Here is a 26,208-nt window from a genome sequence, read left to right on the forward strand (position 1 = left end):
CCCCCGCCACGGGGCTCATCTCAGGACCGCCCCCCACCCCCGCCACGTGGAACGGTAAACTCTCTGCCCAGGCCACTTGTCCAGGCCCCCAGGTTGCCCATCAGCCCGCCGGGACAGCCGGACCGCAGTGATGCCCCGCTCACCGTCAATGCCCAGCACTGCCTTGCTCTTGTTTTCTGGGCAGGGCTCAAACTGCTCGATGATGTCCCGGCAGCTCTCAAGGGTCACCCCCGTCATCTAGGCCAGAGTAGGGGCTTCAGCCCAGGCTAGCCCGTCATTGGCCCCGGGCTAGCCTCAGGCAGCTCCCCCCGCTCTTCCTCCTGCATCACCGCCGCCTCCCAGGCTGCCTCTGATTGTCGCATCAAGACTGCCCACGGTGGGCGTCAGGGGGAGGCTCGGGCGCCTGCAGGGTGCTTCCCTGACTGGGAGGCACACCGGCTACACTCAGTGTCGTGAGACTTGGGACTCAGTGGCCGGAGGACTACTGGTGGGTCACATGGCTTTGGAAGAGCTGTGTCGGACAGGATCCTTGATGCAGGGGAGGGGTCTTTGGTCCCATCAGCTGGCCCACCCCTCATTCCCACCGTGTCGGGGTCTCAAGAGCTGCAGACCAGGGCAGGCCTGGCAGGGAGCCCTATGTGTGAGAAGGTGCAGGAGAACCGGTCCCACCTTGGAGGAGCCCCAGGGGCACAGGGAGCCTCCCCTACCTGACTCCCCCTGCTGCCTAACCCACATCCATCTCGGGAAAGCTGCACACGGAAGCCGAGCCCAAGCGGCCCTGGGATCGATGCCACCCCCCACCCCCGCCACCCTGCCCTGGTCGGAGGCTGAGTGGTCTCCCAGGGCCCTGCCATGCAGCCCAGGCCGGGAGCCCTCAGTTCCCGGAAGCAAGTTCACCAGCAGGGCTTCTAGGAAGTCCCGTGTAGGCAGGGGTGGGGGAGGGATATCAGATGATAGCGGGGAAGTGGGGCAAATAGGGTCAGAGCCCAGAGTAGTTGTGGACCTTGGGAGGCCCAGAGTCTGGGGGCTGTGTCCGGGCTCAAACCACCCACCTGGTGGACAGCTTTGGCCCCAGATATAGGGAAAAGCTTCTGGAAAGCTTAGGGCAAAGGGTAGGGAATAATGAGTCAGTACTGCCCTTCCTAGACAGGGCCACTTTCCCACCCTCCACCCCCACGTACACCGGCAACAGGGACAGAGAACCCACAGCCTCATCCCAATGCTGCCCACAGTGGCTGGGCTGGGAGTGAGTTGCCTGGGGCGTCAGCATCCAGCCAGGCTGGTGCCAGCCTCTCCTGCTTGGGTCAGACCCCAGGGCTTCCCCTAGGAGGACAGGAGAGGAGGCAGGCACACTTCCACAAGGATGGAACCCCAGCAAACTGTGTGAGTAGCGGGGAGGGGTCCTGGGAGCACAGCCCCGAGGACGGCCGCGTGGGGTAAGGTGGGGAAGACACCAACCCAGGACAGCCGCGGGGGGGTGGGGTGGAGATCCTGGGTAGATACGTGTAGACCCAGCCTGGGTGCCACAGCTGCTCCAGCCACCCAGCCCCCGGCCCTGCCCAGCAGCCTCTGCCCGTGGCCTCTAACCTAAGGCTGACTGCCCCTCCCACTCTCTGCCCCAAACTGGGTCCCTGACGATCCCAGGAAGTTATAAGTGTGGACGCTGGTCCTCACGGCCACCTCCCACCAGCCCTTAGGGTGGGAGATATACACTGCCTGGGCCCCACCACGGGGACACTCTTTCCTCAGGGGACACTGGCCTTCCCCTCTCCCACTATGGATTTCCAGCCTCCTGCCCGCCACAGCAGGTGACACCCAGCCCCTGCCTGGGCCAAGGTTGAGGGGCCCACATCCCTGAGCCTCCGGACACTGGGCCCCCAGTCAGCAGGGCAGTGCCCAGGAAGCAGTAGGCCTCTTGGTATAGACAAGAAGGCCTAGAGTCAAGAGAAATGGGTGGGTAGCCCCCCTGGCACTTGGAGGCATCTGGGCATCTGCTGGACAAATGGGTCAAAGGTGGCGGTAATGGGCCTGGGGCTCAGGGGGTACAAGCTAGTCAGACCCGTGGCTGGAACAGGTGGGAAGTTTGGGTCATGGAACCCCAGTTCTATGAGGTGCTCCATGCTGAAGGTGCTGTGGTCAAGTGCAGGGTCCCTTGAGGGGGATCAGGGTATCTGTGGTCATGGCTGAGCCACTCAGAGGCCCACCGAGGAGCCACCCACTCAGGGCCGCCATGGGACACACCCTGAAATATGCTGGGATGGCCCATGATGGGAATCAAAGCAGGTTCACTAAGTGGAGGCAGGTTTGAGGACCCTGAGTGTCAGGCTGTGGCCCATCCTTCCAGACTGAAGGACTCTCAGTCACAGTGAACTGGTTCAAGTGTCCTGGGAGCCAAAGGTGAGGCCATATACGCCAGGACCCTGCTCCTGCTGTCGTGCCCTCACCTTTTGCTCCACCTCCAGGAAGCGCTGGAGGTCAGCGGCGTCCAGGTAGTCCTTGTGGTCACTGTAGGTCAGCATGAGCAGATAGAGGTCCCGGCGGGTGGACATCATCTTGTAGAAGGCACAGAACTCCTCAAAGCTCAGCGTACCCTGGTGGTCATCTGTGTCTGCCTCCTGCAAGCCAAAGCCTCTGGGTCCCCCAATGTCCCACCCCGATAGCTCCCTGGGATCCTTGCAGCAGTGAATGGGATCTCGCTCCAACTCTCCCACCAAGAAGCCACTGAGTGATCCTTTCACACAGATCTGACCCTGCCCTCCCAGTCCCAGCCTTTCATGGTCAACTTGCACCTACACCTGGCACAGTCGCCCCACATTGAGAGCCAACATCCAACATTGAAGTCAAAACCCCACTATGGGAGTTAATGCCCCTCCTGGGAACCAACACTCTAAAGTGGGAGTCAACACCCCACATTGGAGCCAACACCCCACTCTGGGAGCCTACACCCTACATTGGAGCTAACACCTTACCCTAGAGTCAACACCCCACCCTGGAGCCAACATCTCACCTGGGAGTCAACACTCTACCCTGAGATCCAATACCCTATTCAGGAAGCCAACATCCCATCCTGGGGGTCAACACCTCACTTTGGAATCAATACGGCACTCTGGGAGCTAACACCCCACCCTGGAGTTAACGCCCACCCTGGGCTGTGAGCCTGTAATTACAATTGCTGCCCATTGATTAGAAAAGCACAAGGCCCCAAGGTGCACAGGAGCGTCCAGGCTTCAGTCTCCACAGCAGAGATGAGAGGACCTGGCCACTGTCTTTCTCTTGCGGACAGGGCAGCTCACACGACTCCTGGAGGAACCGCCGGGGGCAAACCCACCGAGACCCCAGTGAGACCATGAACTTCTTCATAAACCCACTTACTCAGGGGGCAGCTACTGAAGTGTCAGACCCTGGGAACACCAAACGCCAAGGCCAGGGACAGACACAGAGGACAAGGGCACCCAGCGACTGGAGGCCAGGCTGCCCAGAGGAGCCTGAGGTGCCCTGGGGCTACGGTGATCCCTGGGAATGGACAAGAAAGGTCCCATAGAAGGTGCTGATCCAGAGCCCCAGTTCTTAGGGCTGGTGGGGTGGGGGTGGGGTGTGAGAAGGACCTGTCTGGAGGTTGGCTGCACAGCAGGCATTGACATTGGGTCAGCACCATGGACAGCAGCGCTTCCGGCTCTGAGCGCCATCTGGAGTCTTTCCTTATGTGGTGACACAATCTGGGGTGGCTGGGGGGTGGGTGCCACGTCCCTGAGGCCCTCTCTGAACCAGAAGCATCACCAGAGAATCAAGTGGCCACAGCCACCCCCATGTCCCTGTCCCCAGGCAGAGTACTGCTCTTGGGAAGGCCGGTCCTGGCTCGGCACTGAAGTGGACACCCAGCAAGGTCCCAGCATCCCACCCCAGGACCCCAACGTCTGTGCCAAGGCTGGGACAGGACCAGAGCCCAGAGCCACATGCGCAGGGGCCCAGAAGACACCAGACAAAGACCTCATTGTGCCCGGAGCTCGGTTTGAGGACAGCCCTGGGTCTGAGAGCCGGCAGGCTCAGCCAGGCTCTGGCTGCAGGCTCTGGCTCACGCTGCAGACCAAAGGACCCCCCTGGGACAGAGCCAGGCCAGCAGCCCTCCCCAGGGTGTGGCTGGAGCCAGGCAGAGATTCCCAGTGTGTCGAGTGTCCGGCCCGCAGGGTGGTTTGGCCTCCCCCCATCCCCAAGTTCTGTGCTGGGCGGTCCGGCCAGGAGCCCAGGGCAGGGTGGCTGCCTGCTCTCTGTCCAGCTGCCAGCCCGCGGGGTGAATGAGAATATTTTATGAGGATGAAGCCCTCGGGAAACCCTTAAGGACGGACCCGGCCCCTGAGCCCCAGAATTGCCTCCCAATGTAATTCCTCGGCCCCTCTTTCCACAGACCGTGACTACAGCAGGTGAAGGCACGCTCGGCTGGGGCTGCTCTGCGGCCCGAGGCCCACGCTGGGCCTGCACTCCACTGTTATCTCAGACTTGAAACTATGTTCAAGGCGCTCTTTACCCACCACACAGATCTTTCCTTTGATTAGGCACTTCCAGGCGGTGGAAACAATACAGAGCCTCCTCGACCACCGGACTGATGCTAATTATCAGAGCTGCTCTGCCTGGCTGGAGGCCAGCCCTCCTTCTCTGGGGTCCAGAGCCCCGCAAGGTCGGCCGCAAAGATGGCCAGGGAGGCCCAGGCGCTCAGGGACTACCGTGGACAAGGCTGCTGGGGTCTGAGCTACCCAGGGCTTGGGGTCCCCAGCTCTAGGCCAACATCAGCCTCCCACCCCTGTTGCTCCCTCCCCCTCCAGGGCCAGCCCGGAGTCCGCCCCACCTGCAGGCCCACAGATAGGCCGCAGGGTCTGTCCCCACTGCTCTGGGATTCCTCAAGGGGATCTGGTTGGAGCCCAGACACAGCCAGGCCGAGGGCTGGTCAGAGGGCTCTGTGGGGAGCCCCTGTGCCCAGAGAGCACGTGAGAGGCCCAGTGTCCCTAGAAGAGGGGCAGGTGGGCATGGGCTCCCCAGAGCTCCCAGCGTGGTGCATCTTCAAGCCGGGACTTTGCACTGGACCTTTCTGTGCACGCTCACCCCATTCTGTAAGGGTACACTCCTCTCCTCCCACCTCACCGGCCAAGCTGGACCCCAAGTTCTAAGCCAGCCTATTGCCTGGCCCCTGACAGCCTCTCCATTCTGGAAGGGCCTCTCAGCCCAGAGCTGTCCCTGGAGGTAGGGTAGGCAGGGTACAGGTAGGGGGCTGATCTTCAGGCCTGAGCCATCTGACAGCTCCTCACTGCCCGGGCAGGGGCCCTGTGAGCCCCCCTAGTCCCTGACCAGCAGCCCGAGAGCATCCCACTCGCCCCTTCATTCATGCACAGACCCTTGTGCTCTGAGCTGCGGGGTCCCCACCCCCGCTCTGGCCAAGAACCACCAGCTGTCTATGGTGAGAGCACAAGTGAAGCCACCGGGGGCCGTGCCTGGTGGAGCAGCTGGCTCTGTGTGTGTGTGTGTGTGTGTGTGTGTGTGTGTGTGCCCGTGTGAGAGAGACAGAGAGAGACAGAGAGAGAGAGAGAGCGCCCTCCTCCTGGGTCTGCTTGCCCATCAACTCCACAAACCGGGACCCAATGATGCCACCTTTCCTCCCCGCTGCTCCAGCAGGAGTTCCGGAAAGAGAGAAACTAATTACAGACAATAAAGGCCGCCTCCCAGCTGACGGATGCATTTTCATAACTTCTAACACCGGGGTGGTTGCAACCGGGAGGCTGCAGGGGGCGGGGAGCCAGAGCTGAGGCTGCAACACGGGCCGGTGTGCACCCTGGACCCCGCCAGGCCGGTGTGCCTCATCAAGGCTGGGGAGTCGGTGGGGGGAGTGCAGGAAAGGGGGTGCAGCCTCCTTTGGGTGGTTTCCCTCAGGGACCCACACCTGCCCCAAATACCTAGGCTGCCAGGGAGGGCCCCGCACAGCTGCAGAGAGAGAGGCGGCCACTTGGGGCATCTCAGCAGCCGCAGGGCGCAGGGCGGGCGAGGGGCAAGCCGCTTCCTCGCCTCCCACTGACTGTGGGCCCAGAGGCCCCGCCCAGGACTTCCCGCCGCTCGGGCAGGGCCCCTCCTCTCCGGACGCAGCCTCAGCCCCACAGAGCCTGTGCCCGGGGTGCCCGAGGCAGGGGACCCCACCTGGAACATCTGCTTCACCCTCTGCCGGGGCAAGTTCACGTTCAGCTTGTGCAACAGCTGCAGAAGCTCGCCGATGCTCAGGCTGCCGTCCCCGTTCTTGTCCGCCTCGTCGAATGTCTGCTTCAGCCACTTCAGGGCCGAGTCAGGGACCAACTCGGGTCCAGCAGGCCCAGCGCGCCCTCCCCTCCCCTCCCCTCCCCTCCCCCAAACATGTGACCCGGCCAGGGGCGGGACAGCCCCACCCAGGGACCCGCCCCCCGAGACCAAGGATATTGGTCCCTAGTGCGCTGGCGCCGGGCCAGGCTGTCCTCGTCGCTGATGCCGGCCATGAGGTAGCGCAGGCCCGTGACCCAGGTGCGCGCCTCGTCCCCGCTGGGCGAGACCAGGTCCAGCGACTCACGGTGGCCGCCGTGATAGATGCTGAAGCAGCAGTTGGGGTCGAAGCTGCCGTCTGGATAGCGCTGGAAGATCTCGGACTGCCGCCCTTCACTCACCTCCTGGATGGAGTCGATGGAGACTGCGGGCAGGCAGGGGCGGCCGCCGGTCACAGCCTGTCCCCAGGGGCTGGCGCCCCTGCCCGCCGCAGCAGCTTGCCCCGCTCGGCCCGCGAGAGACAAGGCCGGTCCCCTTGTGGGTCCCCTTCCCATCTGAGGCTGGGGGAGCCGGGGAAGGGGTGTTTCAAGGGACCGTCAGGGTGGGGAAAAGAAAAAGTACACATGTGCTGAGGCTGGGAGCCCACCCCTCCCTGCTCTGCTCTGACCCCGAGGGCTGCTCCCCACTCCCCCGGGGTGTGAGAAAGGCTCGTGCTCTCGGGGGCAGCCCCCTGCCCCTAGTTGGCAACCCCAGGCGCTAACTAGGGTTAGCACTTCTGCACTAGCCGAGGCTGCAGGGAGAGGGAGCCCAGACAGGCCAATTCTGTCCGTCAGGCTCCAGCCAGCTCGCGTCTCCACTCTGACAGGGCGACTGGCCCGATCCCGCGCCGCCTCCCTAGGAGGCTCTGGCTCCAGCAGGCCGCGGGGCCAGGGGTGCGGCGGGGTCCTGCCCGGCGGGCACCAGCTCCGGGTCCGCCAAGGATTTCATTACCGGCCACAGCACCCGGGGCTCCACGGGGCCTCCGTTCCAAAGCTGAATTACCACGAGTAGACGAGTTCTCAGGTCTGTTCCTGCACAGGCGGCAGGGCCCCTCCCAGCCGTGCAGGGCACAGGCATCCCCTCTGGGAACCCGGCCCCCTGGGCTGGGCCCCGACCACCGCACCCTCCTGCCAGCTCTCACCACCTCCCAACACCACCCGCCCATCTCCTGCAGCCCTGCCCAGCGGGCTCCATGCCCTTCTGGGAGCTATCCTGGGCAGAGCTGTGATGGAGGGGGGACTTCGTCCGTGCAGTGAGGGGGGGTGTCCCTCCTGTCCTCTGCTCCCACCCCCTGAGCTCCCGGGAGTACAGAGCCCGCCTACAGGGCGGGGGGCCTGCCCACCTCTCTTCTCCAGTTCCCTGCATGCGTACGTGTGCATGGCCAGGGCGGGGGTCCCGGACCCTAGACTAGGGGGTGCTGGCAGGGGACAGCTGCCCCCCATTCCTCCCTCCTCGGGATCCTCCAAGGCTAGAGTCAGGTCTGAGTACCGCACACGGCCTCCCCCAGTCCCGGCCTGCCCACCCCTGCCTTATCACCCGCTCCCACACGATGCCCAGTACGGGGAGCAGTGCCGGGCCCAGAGGAGGGGCCCCATCTGAGCATCATGGGCCCAGAGGGCAGCCCCACGCACCACCACCCCCCCACCACCACCAGGATGCCTCCCAGGGGCTCCGCGCCAAGGCTCCCAGGCCCCATGGTGGCAGCTGTGCCCTTGGCAACTGCAGGGCTGAGGCCCTGCCCTGGTGCAGCTGGGTCTCTCCGGGCCTGGGAGGACCCTGACGTGTCCCTTCCTGCCTCCAGCCTGGTCCCTGACAGGCCCTGCTCCGACGTCCACCTCGCCCTTCCACCCCTGCAAGAACCCTCCAGCCCAGGCCCCCTCCTGCCCCGGGCGGCCCTGCAGCCCCCACGCCCCATGCCAGTCCTCATGCCCCAGGTCGCCTGAGCTAACATGTGGCACTGAAGCCTTGCCCTCCATGTGCCCCGCAAGGGCCTCTCTCTCTGTTTACGGCAGGTCTAGACCCGGCTACCCTGAAGGAAGGGCCTTTTTTTTTGCTCCTCAGACCATCCCAGATGGGCTCTCGGTCCCCACAGTCCTACAGGTCCTGAAGGGCATGGGGCCCTGATCCCTCTGCGCCTGACGCCCAGAGATCACCTCGAAACTGTAAGGCCAACCAGATGCCTGTGTCGGGCCCGGAGGCCCCTGGAGACTTCCCCAGCTGCCTCGTGGCCGCCCGCTCCCCCCCCAGGGCAGCTCCCAGCTCCGCCCCCCAGGGCAGCCCGCTTCCCCCAAGGCAGCCCCCAGCTCCCCCCGCCCCCAAGGCCTCCTGCTCACTCTTGGCCTTCTCGTTCTTGCGCGAGGGCCGCCAGCGGATGCAGGAACGATGCTCGTCCAGGAAGTAGAAGCGGACCAGGCCCTTGGAGCTGCCGCGGAGCTTCACCATCTGTGTCCCCGCCTGCATGGCGCTCATGCATCTCTCCACTGGGCGTCATGGACACGGCGGGCAGAAGACAACCGACACAAAGACAGACGGGGTGCCGTGAGAGCCGGGCCAGCCCTACCGCCCACCACCCCGTGCACAAGGGGTGCAGAGACCGTCCGCCCGCCCGCCCGCCGGCCCTCCGCGGGGGCGGGTTCACACCCCCAGGCGCTGGCCCGGGCCACAGGCCCAAGCTCAGAAACAGACCGAGCCACCCAGCCCCGGCCACGGCCACCCTCCCCGACTGCCCCGGGCCAGGCGGGGTCCCAGGCAGGACCCTGTTCCTCTGCAGCTTGGTTTCGCTTCACTCCAGCCACCGTGTCCATCCCAGCCCCAGTGACTGCCGTGACCTGCCCCAATGCCTACGACACACGAGGGGCTGTGGTGGCTGAGGCCACGCTCAGGAGCTGCCGTGCAGCAGGGCCTCTGTGGGTGGCCAGGCCGTGGTCTAACCTGGGAGCCTGCACCTGCTTCCCGTGCCACTGGGGAAAGCCGGCCTCCTCCTCCTCCCTGCAGGAAGAGTGAGGGTCTGTCCCTAGAGGCCACAGAGCGGGGCCCTGGGAGGTCAAGGCAGCACCAGGCTTCAGCTCCAGAACACAAACCCTCCTCCCAGCACCCCTCCCCGCCCTCCCTTCCCCTCTTCTGTCCACTTGGCCTCCTGTCTGCAGCTCTCACGTCTCCCAGGTCCTGAGGGGAGGGGGTCCCAGCCAGGCCAGCAGCCCCCCAGGGCTGGAGAGGCTGCAGGCTCTGGGGCTCCAGGCCGGGGATGGGTCAGCCCCAGCCCCCCGGGCCCTTCACACCTGCTTACAGAAAGCCCAGGACTGCTGCAGCATCGATAATTCAACCCCACATGACCCACCCACTAAGGGACCCCCTGGAGGCAATGCCACCCGAGGAGACCAGCCAGTGGGACTCCTCACACTCCAGGGTGGTGGTGGGAGGTCCCACAGGGAGGCTGAGCTCCACAGAGACACCGAGTGATGAGGACACACGTGAGGCTTCTGGTGCACAGGTAGCAAGAGGGGAGAGATAAGGCAGGACAGGGGGACAGGGGCGGGCGCAGAGGCCAGAACAGGTTCCAGAAGGGGCACCCAGACCAGGCCCCGGGGGCGCGGGACACAGTCCCACGTGGGGCCTTCCGTGGGCCGGCCCAGCCAGAACAGACACAACCTTCTCATCACCAGCCGGGCAGGCCTCCACCCCACCCCTGTCTCACACCAGTGAGGGGCATTCTGCCCCCCTCTAGGCGCGGTCTCGTCCCTCACCAGCACGCTAGCCCCAGCCCATCCCGGCTGAAGGTACCACCCCCACCCCTGCAAAGTGCCAGGGACCCCTCAGCAAAAGTTTTATAGCCTCCTGAGTGCCCAGCCAGCATGCCCACCACAGCCCTGCCCCTGATCCCCGAACCCCCACCACCCCTCCCCCGCTGCCTGCCTGGCACCCTGGGGTCAGACAGGTGGGCCGGGGGTGCAGCGGGAGCCCCGTGACCCCCAGAGGGAGACCCGAGGGGCAGGAGGTCATAGGTTTGCTTTGGAGGAGGGGGGCCTTTTGCACTCCCAGAAGCAGCCCCCACCCTCCTGGCCCCTGTGGCTCTGAGGCGGGGCTCCCGCCGAGGAGGGCCAGGCCTGCCCCCTTACCTAGCGGGCCGAGCTGCCACGGCGGGGACACGGCCACGCTCGCTCCGACCCAGAGGAGGGCCTCTGCCAGGCAGGCCACTGTTCCCCCGGTCCGGCTGGGGGTAGACGGCCAGGGGACAGACATGCTAGGACGATGGCCAGGGGTGGCTCACAGAGGCCAAAGGACGCCCGCGTCCCCCACCCCGCCTCAGCAGCAGGTCAGGCAATGGCGGGTGGCACAGGGGCTCCACGGGCCCTCCTTCTCTCTTCCTCCTCTTCCTCCTCCTGCTTAGAGCCTTGCGAGGCCCCCGCGGGGCTGCTCCCAGGTCCCTCTGGCATTGGCCCAACCGTCACCTGCCGTCCTAGATGGCCCCCAGGTCAGCCTGCCCATCCGCCAGGGCCATGAAGGGATCCCCAAAGAAGCAGCGTCCCAGAGTCTGAGGGCAGGGCAACTGCAGGGCCTCTGCAAGCCCCGCCCACCCCCTGCCCAATCCCCTGTGCTAATCCAAGCCTGGGTCCAGCCCAGCTGGCCAGAGGATTTAGGCCAAGGGAACTCCCAGCTGGAGACCAGGAGGGCAGCGGGCAGCCCCCACGTCCCGGCTGAGCGACAACAGGCAAGACAGAGAGGCGACCCCAGGACCCAAAGAACACCGCTGTAAGGCCTGGGGTGACGGTCCTCATGGGACCGTCCACTGTCCCCCCACCGCCCTCCCTGCTGCCCCTTCTCTGTCCCAGCCTGAGCCCCAGCTCCCAAGCCCACGTCCCTGGTACTTGCCAGGGGCTCTGAGGGGCTCCTGTGATTCCCGGAGTGGGGGTGAGGGGTGATGGGAGCAGCAGAACCCCACCCTCAGTGTCCAGCCCTCCGTGGGCCGCAACCAGGAGCCGAGCTGGGCGGGCTGCCTGCCCAGGCCTGTCCGGCCCGGGGAGGGCCTGGGACACGGGGGGCCCCTTTCTGCTTCGACTCCTAGCCCTGGAGGGACAGTTGCCGGTCCCCGAGCCTGGGTCCCGTGCTCCCAGACGCCTCATCCTGCTCCAGGCCCCCGGCTGTGCCGCCTCAGCTCCCAAGGACCAGCCCCTGGGGCAGAGCGCTCCGGGAGGCGGTCCACTGCCCTGGGCACATTCGTCGCCGAGCTCTGCCTCCAGAGGCTGCCCTCCCTTGGCGGGCCCGGCCTGGAGGGGGAGAGCCGGGCCCAGGGAGGACCTGCTTGCACATCTGCTGACCGGACACGAGGCCCACTCACGGCCACACCAGCGAAGGCCCAGACGAGGACAGCCCTTTGGGGCGGGCAGCTCTGGGCACGAGGAGGAGAGCCGGGCAAAGACAGACAGACGGTGGCACGCCCCCCTCTCCCAGGGCACGAGGCCCGAGGGGCAGAACCCCACCTCACGGTCACATCGACCAGCGGCCGCGAGGACTGGCGCCCGGTCCCGAGGACCTTGGAGCCCGTCTGCCGCTGAGCCCCCGAGCCCCTGGTCCCCCGCGTGCCCCCTACACAGGCATCACTGGGCTGTCACCCTTCCGTCCCCAGCACAGAGGCGAGTGGCTGGGGCCTGGGCCACAGAGCTGGGCACAGCCCGGTCCGAGGTCGGAGCTGGGGGGGGCGGGGGGTGGGGAGGCGGCAGGCCATGAGGAGTTAGTGATGGGCGTCCCGGGCTGACCACAGGGAACAGGGCCCCACCTGACCAGAGCCAACGCAGTCGACTCAAAGCCAAATGCCAGAACCCAATTAGGAGCCTTTGCCAGAGCGGCTCCGAGTCAGTCCCTTCAGGAGGCGGTGCTATGTGGAATCAGGTTAGGAAGCCACCAGCCTCTAGAAAGAGAAAGGGTCCTGGGTCTCCTCCAGGAGACGCGGCTGCGGAGCCCTGACAGCATCTGCGTGTTCGGGGGGCAGCTGGAGCGGGGCAGAGGGACCAGAGCAGGAGGCCGGGAGGCGGGTCCGAGGGTGGCTCCCCAGGCCGCACCTGCCGGTCCTGTGTCACGGCCCCATTCCATCGGCGGGCCCTCCCTGACGCTGGGGCATCCCCTCCTGCCTCAAAGCCTGCGGCTCTTCAAACCCAGGTTACACCTGGTCACACCTGCGCCTCTTTCCTCCCCCACGCCTGGCCCCTTTCTGGGGGTCTTCTCACCTCCCCCCGGACAAAAGCTCCCTGAGCCGGCCACACCCTGACATCCTCGGGTCAGGCCCCTGGGCTCTCAGCCCAAATCAATGGTCTCCCGCCATCAGCCAGGGGAGCTCTGGTGCCCTCATCTCCCTGGGTAGGGAGCCCAGGAGGGGGCCCACACTGAGTGGCCCTTCACCCCTGAGTCCTCCTCAGCCAGCCCAGGGTGGTCCTCACTGACCCGGCAGAGAACAGTCCAATCAGTCCAGCCTGATGCAGGGCTTTGCCACCAAAGCCCCTCTGTTGCCCGCAAGACCCTGGTGACCCCCACCTGAGCTCTGACACTCTGACCAGGGTCTGAGGACACCGTGGCGGGGGGTGCTCCTGACTCTGGGGACACCACGTTGCCCCCCCAGTGCCGCTGAGCATGCTGGGTACCTGCAAAGGCCATGCCCCAGGCGATTGCCAAGCTGGGCTTGAACCCAGGACAGGCCCCGAACCCCGATGGCTCAGCCCCCCAAAGCGGGGGTAAGGTTCCTCCCTTCCCACCCTCCCCCACAGGGGCTGAGCCCCAGGCCTCTAAGGGAGGGGCAGCAGAGCCCAGAAGAACCAAGCACAGAGCAGGGGCACCTACCATTGACCAGGTCCCCAAACGCACGAGCCGGGCCCCCGTGTCCACAGGTGATCACCGGAGCCAGCCCCCACCCCCTCCCTCAGGGTCACAGAAGGGAACAGGTCCCAGGACCGGAGAAAACCCCCACCCCAGGTGCTGCGTGGGAGCAGACCCAGGCCAACACCGGGAGGGATAGGAGCCCAGCCCACCCCACCCATGGGTTCACTCCATCCGCACCCAGGACACTCGCCGCCACCCCGCCTGGCCTGCGAGCACCAGCCGCCCAAAGCGTCCGGGGGAGACTGACATCCCAGCACCCTGACCCCAGCCAGAGTCCACTCCCTGGTCGGTCCCCACCTCCAGCCCCAACAGTGCCATAGATGTGGCCGCCAGAGCAGCCACATGTCACCAGCCCTGCGGGGGCTCAGTCTCCACACTTGGCCTCCAGAGCCTGGAACCAGTCCACACCTGACCTACCCGGGTCAGCCAGGAGCCTCGCCAGGAAGGGGCAGGAGGGCTCCAGGGGGCACAAGGGGTCCCCCCAGCCCCTTCCTCCTCCCGCCTGCCCTGTGGCTTCCGGACGAGACCGCACATATTCATCTGCCCACTGCCTGATCCCCCAGGGCACCGCCGGGCAGGGACCACCCTGTCCCGTCCTGCTTGTCCCTGTGCCATTTGGGACTGGCCCACAGCAGAAGCACAGGCTGGGCCCCTGGTGCCAAGGCCGCCAAGCCAGCCCCACGAGGTGACATGAGCCGGCGCCCGGCACGGCCGCCACTGGTCATCTGGTGGCCGTCCAGCCTCCAGGGCTTAGCCACTGCCAGCCAGTGCCGGCACCTCCGGCTGCCGTCCCCGAGGAGGCTGGTGCCTGGACGCGCCCGGCACAGATGAATGGGTGGCACCCCCCCCCCGGGTGGGGCAAGGGCATAGGGAGGGCTCCCCCCACACTGACACCCCAGAGGAAAGGTCCCCATGACCTTCCTCAGCTCGGCCCTGCACCGTGGCTGAACTGCTGACTCGGACGGCCTGCCTGTCTCCATGCCTCAGTTTCCCTGTCTGTCAGAGGATGCCCCTCAGGCTCTCCCTCCTCTCTTCCTCCAGTGGCCACGGGACACAGTGGCAGCTTCCCCAAGGGGGAAACGTCCTCGCCATCAGTGCTGGCCAGCACTGGCTTTCTCCTTTTTACACTGGAGGCTGAGCCTGCCCTCACACGGGAGGGGGCAAGAGGCCAGGGGCGATCAGCACCCCCGGCCTCTTCCCTGGGAGGGCTGGAAAGTGCAACAAAGCCCACAAACGATGCCCAAAGGCTCCCCTGTGCGAGCACGCGCACTCACCGGCACTCTTGAGGTGTCACGGGCCCTTGTCCACGATGGGTGTGCGCACGGGTCAGGCCCTCCCTTGCCCCTTCACTGAGCAAACGAGCGCAAGGGTCGGGGTGTGGGGTGCGTTCCTCCCCCCTCCCTGAGGGCACCGGCCCTGGGTCCCAGGCTGGGCAGCCCCCTCCTCCCGCCAGCCCCTCTCCCCTCCGACATTTCTCTGCCTTTTCGAAGGATCTTCAAGGGAGCCCTTCCGTGTCCACTTGACTCAGAACAGACAGCAACGGCCGGACACACGGAGCCCGAGGCTCCCGACTGGCCCGGACGCCGGCCTGTCCCTGCCACAGCCCTCACCGGTCCTCAGCCCCCCGCCTGTCGCCCCGAGCCGCATCTCTGCTCTGCAGCGGGGCCAGTTCCGCATGCAGTGGGCACTCAGACTGTGCTTGGGTGGAGAAGAAGAGGAAGAGGTCAGCAGGCCCCAGCCGCTGCACCGGGCTCCCGCGCGCACCCACGGGGGATCGGCCCGGCCCCTGGCCAGCGCCTCACAGGAGGGAGGGACAGGCCCACACACATATGGCGGAGATTATTTAAACGTCTGAGAAGCAGCTCGCGCCCCCCTCCCCCTGCGCGTCTGGGCGCCTCCTCCCAACTATTTTTATTTTATCAGGGAGTGCGAGTCGGCTCCCTCAAGCCCCCCTCCCTGCCCCAGGCAGGACTCCAGGGTGACTGTGCCCAGCGCCCAGGGGGCACAGGAGCCAGGACTGGCCCGAGGGCCTGCACGAGGGCAGCAGACCCTGGGGGGGGGGGGGGGGGAGGGGCGGTGGTTGGCCAGGCCAGCGAGGCCCAGGGCTGGCCCCAGACAAGACTGGGGGAGGGCAGGGGAAAGGGGAGCAGCCGGGGATGGGGCTTCATGCTGGACACTCCACCTGCCAGAATGTGCCTTTCTCCTCCCGCAGCATCCTCGCCGTGGGGCCAGAGGCTCAGCCTTCTAGCAAGAGCCAGGAGAGAGTTTTGTGGGCAGGGGGGCCTAGCCCCGCGGCATCACCTGGCTCAGAAGCAAGGGAGCCCAAGGGCATCGTGGGGGTGGACCAGCCAGACTTTGCTCTGCCCCTCTGGGCTGCTTCAGGCCACCCCACCCTTTCCTGAGAGTGCCATCGGGTGGAGACGGGCTCTGGCAGCCAGCGATGTCCCGCCCCACCCCTGCCGACTGACCAGCCCCGGGCCCGGGCCCGCACCTGCCACCCACGGAGGCCCTGGGTGCCTGTGCTTCTGGGCAGGGGATGGCAGCAGCCTGGCCCATTCCTAGCCGGTGACACAGGATCCTGCCAGGACCAGCCCTGAGGGAAGGCCAGAGGGAACTTTCTGTCTGTCACCCAGTAGGGTGTGAGGGGCCAGCAGTCCACAGCTGTCCAGGCTCCTGAAGCAGTGGGTATCCGGTCCCCGGTGCCCAGTGCCCTCCTGTTGCAGAAACCCCTTCCCATGCAATGGGCCACCACACTGTCACCGAGACTGCTGGGCACCACGGGGACATGGGTCTTCAACACGGTGGGGGGGGGGTCCCAATATCCTGCTTTCCTCTGCCTGCCCAGCAGAGCCCAGGGCCTGCTCACACCGGTGAGGGTCTTTCCCGCAGTGGCTCTCCCTTTGCCTCCTCCTGTCTTGGTGGCCCCCAGCTCAGCCACAGCAGTGGCATTAATCACACTGGACAGTCGTGTGGGGAGAGGACTCTATTTATAGCCTGCCCTCACAGGTGCCCTGGTTCATGTGCTCTGGGGTCTCCTGTCCCAGACCCCAGCCCTCATCTCCCAGGCACTGGCTGAGCAGAGGCCGGGAGGGGGCAGGACGGCCATCACACAGCCACATCGGCCTGGCCTCCCTGGAGGCAGGTGCCCAGTTTTGTCGGCTTTGTCTGATGGGCCTACCCCCGGGAGCCCCCGGGAGCGGCTGGAGAAGCAGAGAGAGACTTCCAGCGGCTCTGGGGGTGGGGGCATGTTCCTGAAAAGTCACCAGATGGACTGGGCCTGCCTGCTGGGAGGAGAGGAAACTCCCGCAGGTTGGGGGGGTTGGGGGTCCTCCCTTCACTGGCGGAACCGGCCGTCCCCACCCCACACCCACCTGGGCCTGCGCAGGAGGCAGGCGGCAGCTGGCGGGGCTGGACGGCCGCCGGCAGAGTGGGCACGGAGCCACGGAGCCAATAGGAAACAGAAGAAGGCTGAGCCCGTGGACTGGTCCGTGGGCCCCGCCGCTCCTGCCAGCCAGGGCAGCTTCCTCGAGAGCCCTGGGGCCTCAGGCACCTTGAGGACTCTCCGGAAGCAGCTGGGCTCTCCCAACTTGACTTCCTAAAGTCCCCTCTATCTTGTCCCCGTGTGGCTGGGGATGGGGCCTCCCTGAGTGTCACCCTGATTTCCCTCGATTCCGTCCCCTCACATGCCCACCGTGGACCTGGGAGAGGGTGCAGGAGGGGCCGCCCACACCCAGCCCACGGTCAGTGCCGCCACAGGGGCCTGAACAACAGGCAGTTTCCAAAGGTCAGCAGCTCAGCTGACCGGGGCCAGGGCCCGATCACTGTGAACCCAGGACCAACACGAGTCACTGGGACTGAGAACAGCTTCCTCCTCTTCACCTGATTGTCCGGCACCCGAGGCCCCAGCCTGGAGCCTTCAAGGGCCAGCTGTCCCTGGCTGGCACACCGACCCGTTCGGGACGGGCAGCGTCCTCTCCCTCCAGCTCTCAAGAGCCGGACAAAACATCCCATCCTGGAAAGGGTGTCCGTCACCCTACCCGAGGGGCCTTTTCCACACAGGAAGTCTGTCCAGCCGGCAGAAGCCCACGTAAGCCGTGCTGGGAGCAAAGTCCCAGAAGAAACAGGCACTTCCGATGACTCCTCCCTCCTCGATGCCTCTGCCCCCGACAGCCTGCAAGGAGCATGGAGCTGGCCTCTGCGCCCCTCGCTCGCACCCTGTCCTGGCCTCTGCGCCCCTCGCTCACGCCCTGCCCGTCCCCCGGCTTTCCAGGAGAAAGGTGCCAGGAGCTTGGAAGCTAAGCCATCAGCTCATTAGCTGTGCAGATGGGGGGCCGGACCCAAGACTCCCCAAGCCCATCTGCTCTGTCCTCAGCTGCACATTTGAGACTGTTCTCTCCCGCGGTGTGGGGGGAGGGGCGCAGCACACTCCTCCCAGCAGACAAGGGCCAGGCCACATGTCTCCCCCTCGAGGCCAGCTGAGACCCTGACCCAGGCAATGGGGGCACGAGGGGCCTCAGGCCCTGCTGCTGCCTTCCTCCTCCCCTCCCAGGACCAGGGCTCTTCCCTTCCTGGCTGCAGAGCCTGGGTGTGTCAGGCCTCCCTGGACCCTGGGGGAAGCCGGTCGCCCCCTTGGTTCGCAGGCAGGCATCCCGCACCCCGGAACCCTTGGTTCTGACCAAGGTTGACCAAGGCTGCCTGCTGATTCCATGGATCTCTCTGCAGGCCAGATAGGCAGGGATGTAATGGGCCAGGCTCTCCCGAAGGACCAGCCGCTATGGGACCCCTGCCCCACACTGGCATGGGGGCTGTGGTCATCCAGGGGGTGTACCGACGAGCGGCCCAAGCACACAGCCAAGCCAGGAGTGTCTGCACCACCAGCCCCTACTGCCATGCTGTCCTCCACGCATAAAGGGCATCTCAGCAAGAGAAGGGGGTGGTGAGGGGACAGGCATCCCGGAGCATCACACACACAGGGCGCACTCTGCTCACACACGCTCTACCAAGGCAACTCCACGCCATCCCTGTCTTCCACAAGAGACTCAGAGAGGGTTGGCGTCTGCCTGTGGTCACACAGCTCATCAAAGGCACCGCCAGGGTCTCGCCCTCAGACGACCTGGCAGTAATGTCCCCACTCCCCCGCCTGCTCTCCGAGGCTCCACAGTCCCTCCCGTGTGTCCACACCAATCAGAGGGAAGAACTAATTAAGTCCAGAACAACCGGGATCCAGACAAATGGCCAGAAGACAAGCTCAACTCTCCTTGGGGGGGTCTCAGCCCTTAGTCAGGAAGTTCTGCTGACTCCGGTCCCTCCAGCTACAGCTGTGGTGGCTCTGGCCCCTCTCCCCTCTCTGCTTCTCCCCATTCCTGGCGGGGAGCAAATGCTGCCTGAGAAGTGCTGCCCCATCTGGTCCCTGCGGGGACAGGCCCTGACACCCTGCACCTAAGCTCCTTGGTGCTGGGCAGCTCCCGGCAGCCTTGGAGGGCGCCTGCCACCCCTGTTGATCTATGCTGTCTGCCCAGGGCAGTGCCCAGGGCCGCAGGTCAGGACAGAGTGACAGATCTGAGCAAGAAATCTCCCACGGGGGGGAGGGTGGGGGGGGAGCCTGGCGGAACCCTGAGGGCTCAGCAAACCACCGCAAGGCGCCTCAGGGAGAAGGAGCTGATGCCCTGTCCATGGTGCTGACGAGGCTCGGGGCGCCCGCGCTGCCCTGGGTGAAGGGGGCGGGAGGGGGTTGGACCAGGCGAGCCCCCAGGGTCCCACAGGTCAGGATACCCCAGATCCGACCCCCCCCCCGCACTGAGGCTGGTGCCCCACGGGGGCAGACTGGAGGTCAGGTGTCCGTCAGCTCCGCCGGGGCACCTCCTCCCCCCCGCCCATGGGGATTGTCTCCACTTTTTGCAGAGATGCTGGCACAGTGGCGGACGATGTGGGGGACAGGGGTGTGCAGGTGCTTATGGGATGGGGTTGTCCCAGAGACCCCTGGGGGAAGGGGTCAAGCCCTGCCCAAGTGGGCTCAGTGGGTCACCGATGGGCAGTTCAGCGTCTGACCCTGGCTCCCTGCAGGGCAGTTACAGCCTCTTCCTTGAGCCCCTACTGCTCCCTCTTACCTTCGTCCAGGCTGAGCCCACCGGGGTCCCCGGGCTCTTCCATGGCCCACGGGTACCACCCCCACCGCTACCGGCGTGGCCCGAGGGGCCTCGGGCGGTGTGCTGGCCCCGCGTGTCCCTGCGCCTGAGCGCGCGCCCATGGCCGATCACCGAGCGCTCAGCCCGCCGCTGCCGGGACCGCCCCTCCCGCCAGGGCCCCGCCCGCCTTAACCCTTCACAGCCCAGCCCCGCAGTGGGCGGGGGAGGAGGCGCGTGCGGGGTGGGGTGGGGGTGGGGTCTCAGTTGGGCGCGCCTGCTCTTTCAGCACTGGCCCCGAAGGCCACCCTCAGCTGGCTCTGACCTCCCTCCCTCCAGGCCAGCTACCCCCAGGAATGGAATGCCCTCCGGTTGGCTGCCCACCCCCCCCCCCGGGACCACGGGGTCCCTTTGATCACTACAGACGACCTTCCCCCGACCCCGTGGGGCTCCCCCAAATGCCCAGTGCTTCCAGGATGGCTAGGGTGACATTTCACTGGCTGCCTGGTTAGGGGTGTGTGCACAGCATGACGATGAGGGTCCGGGAGCCCCTGGTGGCAGCCCCTGCCCCTTGGCATCCCAGCCCCTCCTGTGCCCCATCTCTGCCTCTCCCCACATGTCCCTCAGTGAGCATCCTGAGAAGATCCTGGGGTCTAGGGTCCTGCCTGGGCCAAGCAGGGAGCCGTCTGGGGGTGGGGTGTGTGCGGAGCAGCCCCCACCCCTGCTCCAGCACCGCCTGCCTCTTCCTGGGGTGTGTTCTGGTTCAACCTGTGGCATCCAGCATCCAAGAGAAATGACGTTCCCCACATCAGCCACAGAGACCGGCTGCCCCGAGCCGCTCGCTGCTCTGCTCATGCCTCAGGTGCTGTTTCCAAAGCCGCCACTTCTGCCCACAGCCCTGAGGGTGGCCTGGGGAGGTCGATGGAGATGTGGGCGAAGGTGCTGAGGCGGCAGGCAGGCAGGCAGGCAGGCGGCAGGCCAGAGCAGGAGGACCTGGGGCTCCTCGGGGCTCCCTGAGCTGCCGCCACCCCAGGGTGTGACTGCCTCCTGCCAGGCCGGGCCCCCAGGTGTGGAGGGAGTGAGACACATGAGCCACCACCTGGATCCTGCCCAGGGAAGGCCACAGGGCTGCCGCCTGGCTCCCTTAAGGGGGCAGCCACCTCCTTTGCCGCCCCTGGTGGAGCCCAGCCCCTCAATCTCTAGGGATCTGCCCTCATGAGCTTGACACCTTGACCTTCCTGTCCACAGTGGTCACTCGTGCACTGAGCAGGGTCAGGATCCCCGGGCCCGTGCGCACTGCGGTGGCACATCCTCCCTCCAGCGCCAGGTGTGACTGAGGTTCTCTGCTGGCCACACCGGGAGGGGGTCCTGCAGCTGAGTGTGGAGGGCTGAGGTGGGGTCTGTGGGGCCAAGAAGAGGGGACCAGGCCGAGCAAGGCACCAGCGCAAATGTGCACAGACGACCTGCGGCGGCCAGGAGCAAAAGCGGGGAGGGGCCGCTCCGGCATCACCACACCTGCGCTTTGCAAGTCCCCTCACACAGTCCCCACTGGGAAAGTGCCAGCAACCCCGAAGTCTCAGAAGAGGGGAAACTGAGGCAGGGAGAGGCGACAGGCAAAACCCAAGGAGGAAGGGAGAGTGGGTGGTGGAGAGGGGCAGGCAGACACAGGCTCCCCGGCGAGGGGCCGGCTCCCTGGAGTGGGCAAAATGAGGTTGTGGTTCAAGTTCAGGTTCTGATGAATAATCCATCGGCAGGGCCGGCCCCACCCCCTCACAGCCTGGAGCTGATTTCCCCCAAGGGGCGGGGCTGGTGGGTGATTACCGGCGGTGATTAAAAGCCGCCTGCCGCACATGTTAATTTGCTTAAGATTCTGATCTCCTAAATCTCCTTTCTGGGCATTTAAGCAAAATTCTGTCTTTGAGAGCATTTGGCCTGGCTGGCAGTGGGTGGGGATGCACGTCTGGAAGAAGGGCCTGCCAGGCCCCCAGGAGTCTAATTTTCTTCTTGTTTGAAGAGGAGACCGGAATAAACAAATACTGACAGGGGGGCGGTGGGGGGAGGACAGTGAGCCTGGGGCCCCAGCCTGACCCCTTCTCTCTTGCGGAGAGGGGAGAGCTCATGCTCTGGAGCCCCAATCCTGCTTCCCGCCCCCAGGCCCACTGCCCTGAGCCGCCCCTGCCCACCCCCGCCCCCCTCCCTGCCTCCCTGCTACCTGCCCGCATAGCATGGACACCCACATCAGCCCAGACCCACTTCCTGTCTAGAGCCGAGGGGTCGTACAGAGGGAGCTGGGGTTGCAAGGGCAGGGCCTCCTCACCCCTGGAGACAGAGCCTGGGCCCGGATGCCAGGATGCCAGCTCAGGGGGTCTGCATGTCAGGCCCAGAACTGCCATCCGCCCACCCCCACTCCCTGAACTTCCAGATCTAAACCACCGGGCAGGGGCCAGTCTGAGGCTCAATCTGGCCATGAGCTCCAGCTGGGTCCATCCCTTGGCTCTCAAGCGTGGCCAGGAGGAGGCCACTCCAGGCCTTAACACATGGGGGGCAGCCTGGACCTTGGGCCCAGAGTCCCTGGGTTCCCATCCAGTCCTGTCGGTAGGCAGAGCTCGTCCCCCTCCGTGCCTCAGTTTCCTCATCTGCACACATGTTCTCAGGACTGGGGTCTACACAGGCAGGCAGCCACTCACAATCTGATCCTGATAGCCACAGACACACTGGGGTCTGCCGAGCCCCCTCCCCCATCACGGTGCTGAGCTTCCCCACCCAAAGCTGACCCTGAGGGTCCACACATGTTCTGTGAGCTTACCTCATGCACTATGCACCCTGACCCTTCAGCGTGTTCATCTAGCTGTGCCCCAGCTGGCGGGGGCAGAAGGCAGGCCCACCGTCCACCAGCCAGCACTGCCCGTGCTCTCACGCTGGGAGTCCTATGGTTCCCTGGGACAGCTGTGACACGGTCTAGTCCCTGGTCATCTCGCAGGGGAGGCTCCCACACCTCTGACCCTCCAAAAGCACCGTCTGGGTCGCCCCTGTCATGGGGCAGCGTGCACTGACCAGGGCTCCTCCTGGCGTGCGGGGACCCCCAGAGGCCTGCGTGTACACGTGCGTGTGCCCAGGGGCTGGTGGGAGCGCACAGCCTGTGTCGGGATGAACAAAATGATATTTGGAAAGGAAAACAGCCCCGACGAGAGACGGTGGAGCCCCAGAGACATAGGGGGTGGCCGGGGCACGGGCAGAGCGGAGGCAGGAAGGAGGAGTGTTGCCCTAGTCACTCCCAGCGTGGGGTGCCTGCAGCCACAGGACTCCGAGCCCCAGAGGGCCCCTCCAGCCAGGGGAACAGTCGGGGCAGCCGCCTGGGGACAGCAAAACCCAGCACACGCGAGCCCAGCACTGTGTGCCCTAGGCTGACCTGAGCGCATCCCAGGAAGCACCGTGCCCAGGGAGGGGCTGGGAAGACCATTGGAGATGGGAGGAGGCATACACAGGGCAGTGCCCTGCTGGCTGTCGGGGACCCTGGTTCCAGTCCTGCCCTGTCCCGCCCGTGTGCCCAGGAGAACCCACACCCCCTCGGGCCTGCATTTCCCAGTCTGTGACCAAGGGAGAGCAAGCAGTTCTGAGGGGCCTGGACAGCCATGGAGGAAGGTCTGGAGAGCAGTAAGGGGCAGGGGGCACAAGGTGGGGGCACACCCGGGGCCAGGCCTTCTTGTACCAAAGATCCCACTGCAATGTCCCCTTTGGTGGCCACTGTGTGACCCGGGGCCTAAGGACACTGCCTCGCTATTCTCAGGGTCACGGGCCCTGACCAGTGCCTGGGTGGCAGCCTCCGGGAACAAGAGGCTACGCGCGATCGTCTCCCCACGAGTGCAGTGGAGCAGATGTGCAGCTGCAAAAAACCTCCACGGGGCACCTTGGATTTCGTATTCGGACTTGTGTCCTACATAAATCTCCAAGGAAACGCTTCCCCGATGGCCTGCTGCAGTAAACCAGCCCAACTACAGGCGGGCTCGGCCTCGAGTCTCCCTGCACCGGGGATCCAGGGACACGGGGGCCTCGGCGTGTCCCCTCTGCTCCCCAGAGTGCCTGAGTCAGAAGGACCCCCGGAGGCCACCGCGTCCAACCTGTTTGCTTTTAAGACTGGGAAACTGAGGCAGACGGTTCATAGCCAAGCGGAGGCAGACCCAAGACCAGGACTCAGACCCCGACCCCAGGAGTGAGTTCCAGAGGGGACCTCCGGGGAGATGGCTGGAAAAAGTGGACCCAAGCAGACCGCAGACGCAGATAAACCCCAAGCACAGAGGCCCTGGGCGGCAGGGGCTGCTGCTAAAACCTAGCATTCCCACTGCCCCCAGGACCCCCGTGCCCGCCCCAAACAGGGCATGAATCTGCCTCACGGTCCCCCCAAGCCCGGCTGAGCCAGCAAACAGCTCCGAAAGAAACAGCACTGAACTCCCAGGCAGAAGAACAGAGCATGTAAATACAGCACAACAGGAAGGCCGGATGGATCTGGGGTCCGTGGAGACGGGGCAGTCGGGAGGGCAGAGTCCCTCTGGCCAGGGTGGTCAGGATCAACACAGCAGCCCCCAGGGTTGCTGGGGCAGGAGGGGAGATGGGCTCCAGTCCTCGGGCGAAGCAGAATGTGGCCAGAGCCCTGGGGCTGCAGACAGACCCGTGGGAGGAGGCAGGGAGAATGGGGTGATCCGCCAATGAAGGGATGGGCTGGCAGGAAATGGAGGCCACAGACAGCCGGAAGGACGGGGGCTTCTGGAAGGCTCTGCCTGAAGAGCCACAGCCACGCCCACATGTCCAGGCCCCCAGGGGCCTTGGCCCCGCCGCACACGTGGCATTCGCCCCCATCATTGTGACACCCTCAGCCACAACACCTTTCCACTCGAAGCCCTCCTCGCCCCCACAGGACTGAAGCACCCTCAGCCCTCTCCCGCTCCGCCAAGGTCATCAGGTCAGGGCCCTGCCTTGGGCCGTTGTGGTCCCACTGGACGGCCCTGCCTCTCTGCACCAGCCTGACCTAGATTCTGTGCCTGCAAGCAGCAGCCAGGCAGAGCCACAGCCGGCCTGGCACGAAGACAAGACGGCCGGATTCCAGGGCCAACAGCCACACAGCCCCACGGCCACAGGCCCAGCCCACCCAGAGTCACCCCCAAGTCCCTGGCGAGGCCTGTCAGGAGCTGCCCACCGCCCGCCCCACCCCCTCCCACAGCCGTGGCCCACAGCAGGCCGGGCCAGCCGCCAGGGCCTGGAAACATCCCATCAGCCTCACCGGCCCCTGAGCTGTGCCACCCTGGACCCAGGGATGGGAAGCCACTTGGCCACTTGCATCGATGAAAAACACAAAACTCCTCGAAATTAGAAGCATGTTCGTGCAGATGCAAATACGTGCAAATTAACCCCTGTCTCTGGCTATCAGGCCTGCATGCAGAGGGCACGTTTCTGGGTCAGAGGGAGCCACTCAGGCTGGAGCCCCCACCCCAGGGCCAGGTTAGGCTGCCCGTGCGCGCCCCACCGCCCTTCCCTGCCCTTCTCCCTCCCCCCCGTCTGCACCCCCAGCCGTCAGTCCAAGTCTATTAAGCACCTGCCGTGCGTCAGCCTCGCACTCGGGGCCAAGAAGGAAGCAGGGAGCAAACCAGAGCACCTCCACCCTCAGAGAAAGGCAGAGCGGCAGGAATGCGCCCCGCTCCTTGGGGCAGCCCTGGGTGGGGGCGTGCAGAGGAGCCCCCCCGAGTGCCGTACCCTTCACAAAGCCCAGAGAAGACCGGGCCACCTCACTGCAGAGCAGGAGTTGAGGGGGCCGGGGGCACGAAGAGAGGGCAGGGGCCAGAGCGTGCCGGCTGGGGTGCACTGACACTTGCCGTGAGCACAAGGCTGTTGGCCCCGGACCCGGCTCAGGCCACAGAGGAGCGGGAGCGGCAGCCCCCTCGCCGGCCATCAGCACCCACCCGTCTCGCTGAGCCCAGGATGGACAGCGCCGGCACAGGGCACGCTCCTGAAGCCATCCTCTGAATGCTGCCCCCCACAACCCCTCCGCACCGGGTCCTTGCACAACGCGCCCTGCTGTGTATGAATTGCAGCCGGACTGACTCCGTCACCACAGTCAGATGCCCGTTCGAGGAGGGTTCGTTGGCGGGATGGAAACCATTTAAAAATTCTGGGTGGTAGCACATGCTTCTCCAACAGCAAAAGCGAATAAACGCCTCGGAGAGGGCTGGGGTTGGTGCAGAACTTGTCATGATGTCTCCCCCAGGGGGAAAGCGGGGAGGCCCTGGGAGGCTGCAGCTCACGGGGCCCCCGGCACGTGGAGAGAGCCATGCTAACTGCCTGGCACCTGCAGGTTCTAGGAGCCCCACCCCCAGATGGGGACCAGGGCTTGGGGCCTGGGAGGGGGCTTCCGGGCTGACTGTTCACAGAGAGGGCTGGGTGGCTCCACAGGAAACCGGGACACCCTGGGGGTCATGTGATCTCACCAAATAAGTTGAGTGCCGCGCACCCATCGAGAGAGGCAGCCCCCGTGCAGGAAGACGGCCAGCCCACGTTACCACACGCGCTGCGACAGCCCCAGATCAGGCCACCCTTTGCACCAAAGGAGCCATGGTTGTGTAATGGTTGTGTAAGCACACTTTAAAAGCCAGTGAGACTTGGAACACAAGAGGCTGCCCAGGGAGTCAAACTTGGCCTCAACACCATCTGCATGGTGACAGGTCTATGTGGAGGGTGTACCCACGTGGGAAGTGGGTCTGGGCTGGGGGCCTCCCTGGGGGCAGGGCCATGCCACCCACTGCTAACCCCAGTGTCGAGAGCCGGCCGTGCCCGACACACAACCTCTTGCTAGGTATTTATCGAGTAGCCGCCCCAAATACAGTAGGGAGGGCCAGGCTGGGGAGGTGGCAATGCCCAGCAA

The 26,208-nt window shown here is 65.5% G+C and overlaps 1 protein-coding gene across 1 annotated transcript in view; it reads right to left on the reverse strand.

Annotated features, from left to right (window-relative positions):
• Window positions 1-10,565, reverse strand: part of PLCH2 (phospholipase C eta 2) — a 29,793-nt gene extending 19,228 nt beyond the window's left edge. The window contains exons 1-6 of the mRNA XM_058719392.1: window positions 10,425-10,565; window positions 8,643-8,789; window positions 6,452-6,694; window positions 6,178-6,308; window positions 2,445-2,615; window positions 144-237 (exon numbers count right to left, since the gene is read on the reverse strand). Coding sequence (XP_058575375.1) covers window positions 144-237; window positions 2,445-2,615; window positions 6,178-6,308; window positions 6,452-6,694; window positions 8,643-8,789; window positions 10,425-10,548 — 910 coding nt within the window. The 5' untranslated portion in view covers window positions 10,549-10,565. The remainder of the gene's footprint in view (window positions 1-143; window positions 238-2,444; window positions 2,616-6,177; window positions 6,309-6,451; window positions 6,695-8,642; window positions 8,790-10,424) is intronic.
• Between the last annotated feature and the right edge of the window lie 15,643 nt (window positions 10,566-26,208).

The sequence above is a fragment of the Neofelis nebulosa genome, chromosome 2 (genome assembly GCF_028018385.1).
Source record: "Neofelis nebulosa isolate mNeoNeb1 chromosome 2, mNeoNeb1.pri, whole genome shotgun sequence".
Classification (NCBI taxonomy): Eukaryota; Metazoa; Chordata; class Mammalia; order Carnivora; family Felidae; genus Neofelis; species Neofelis nebulosa.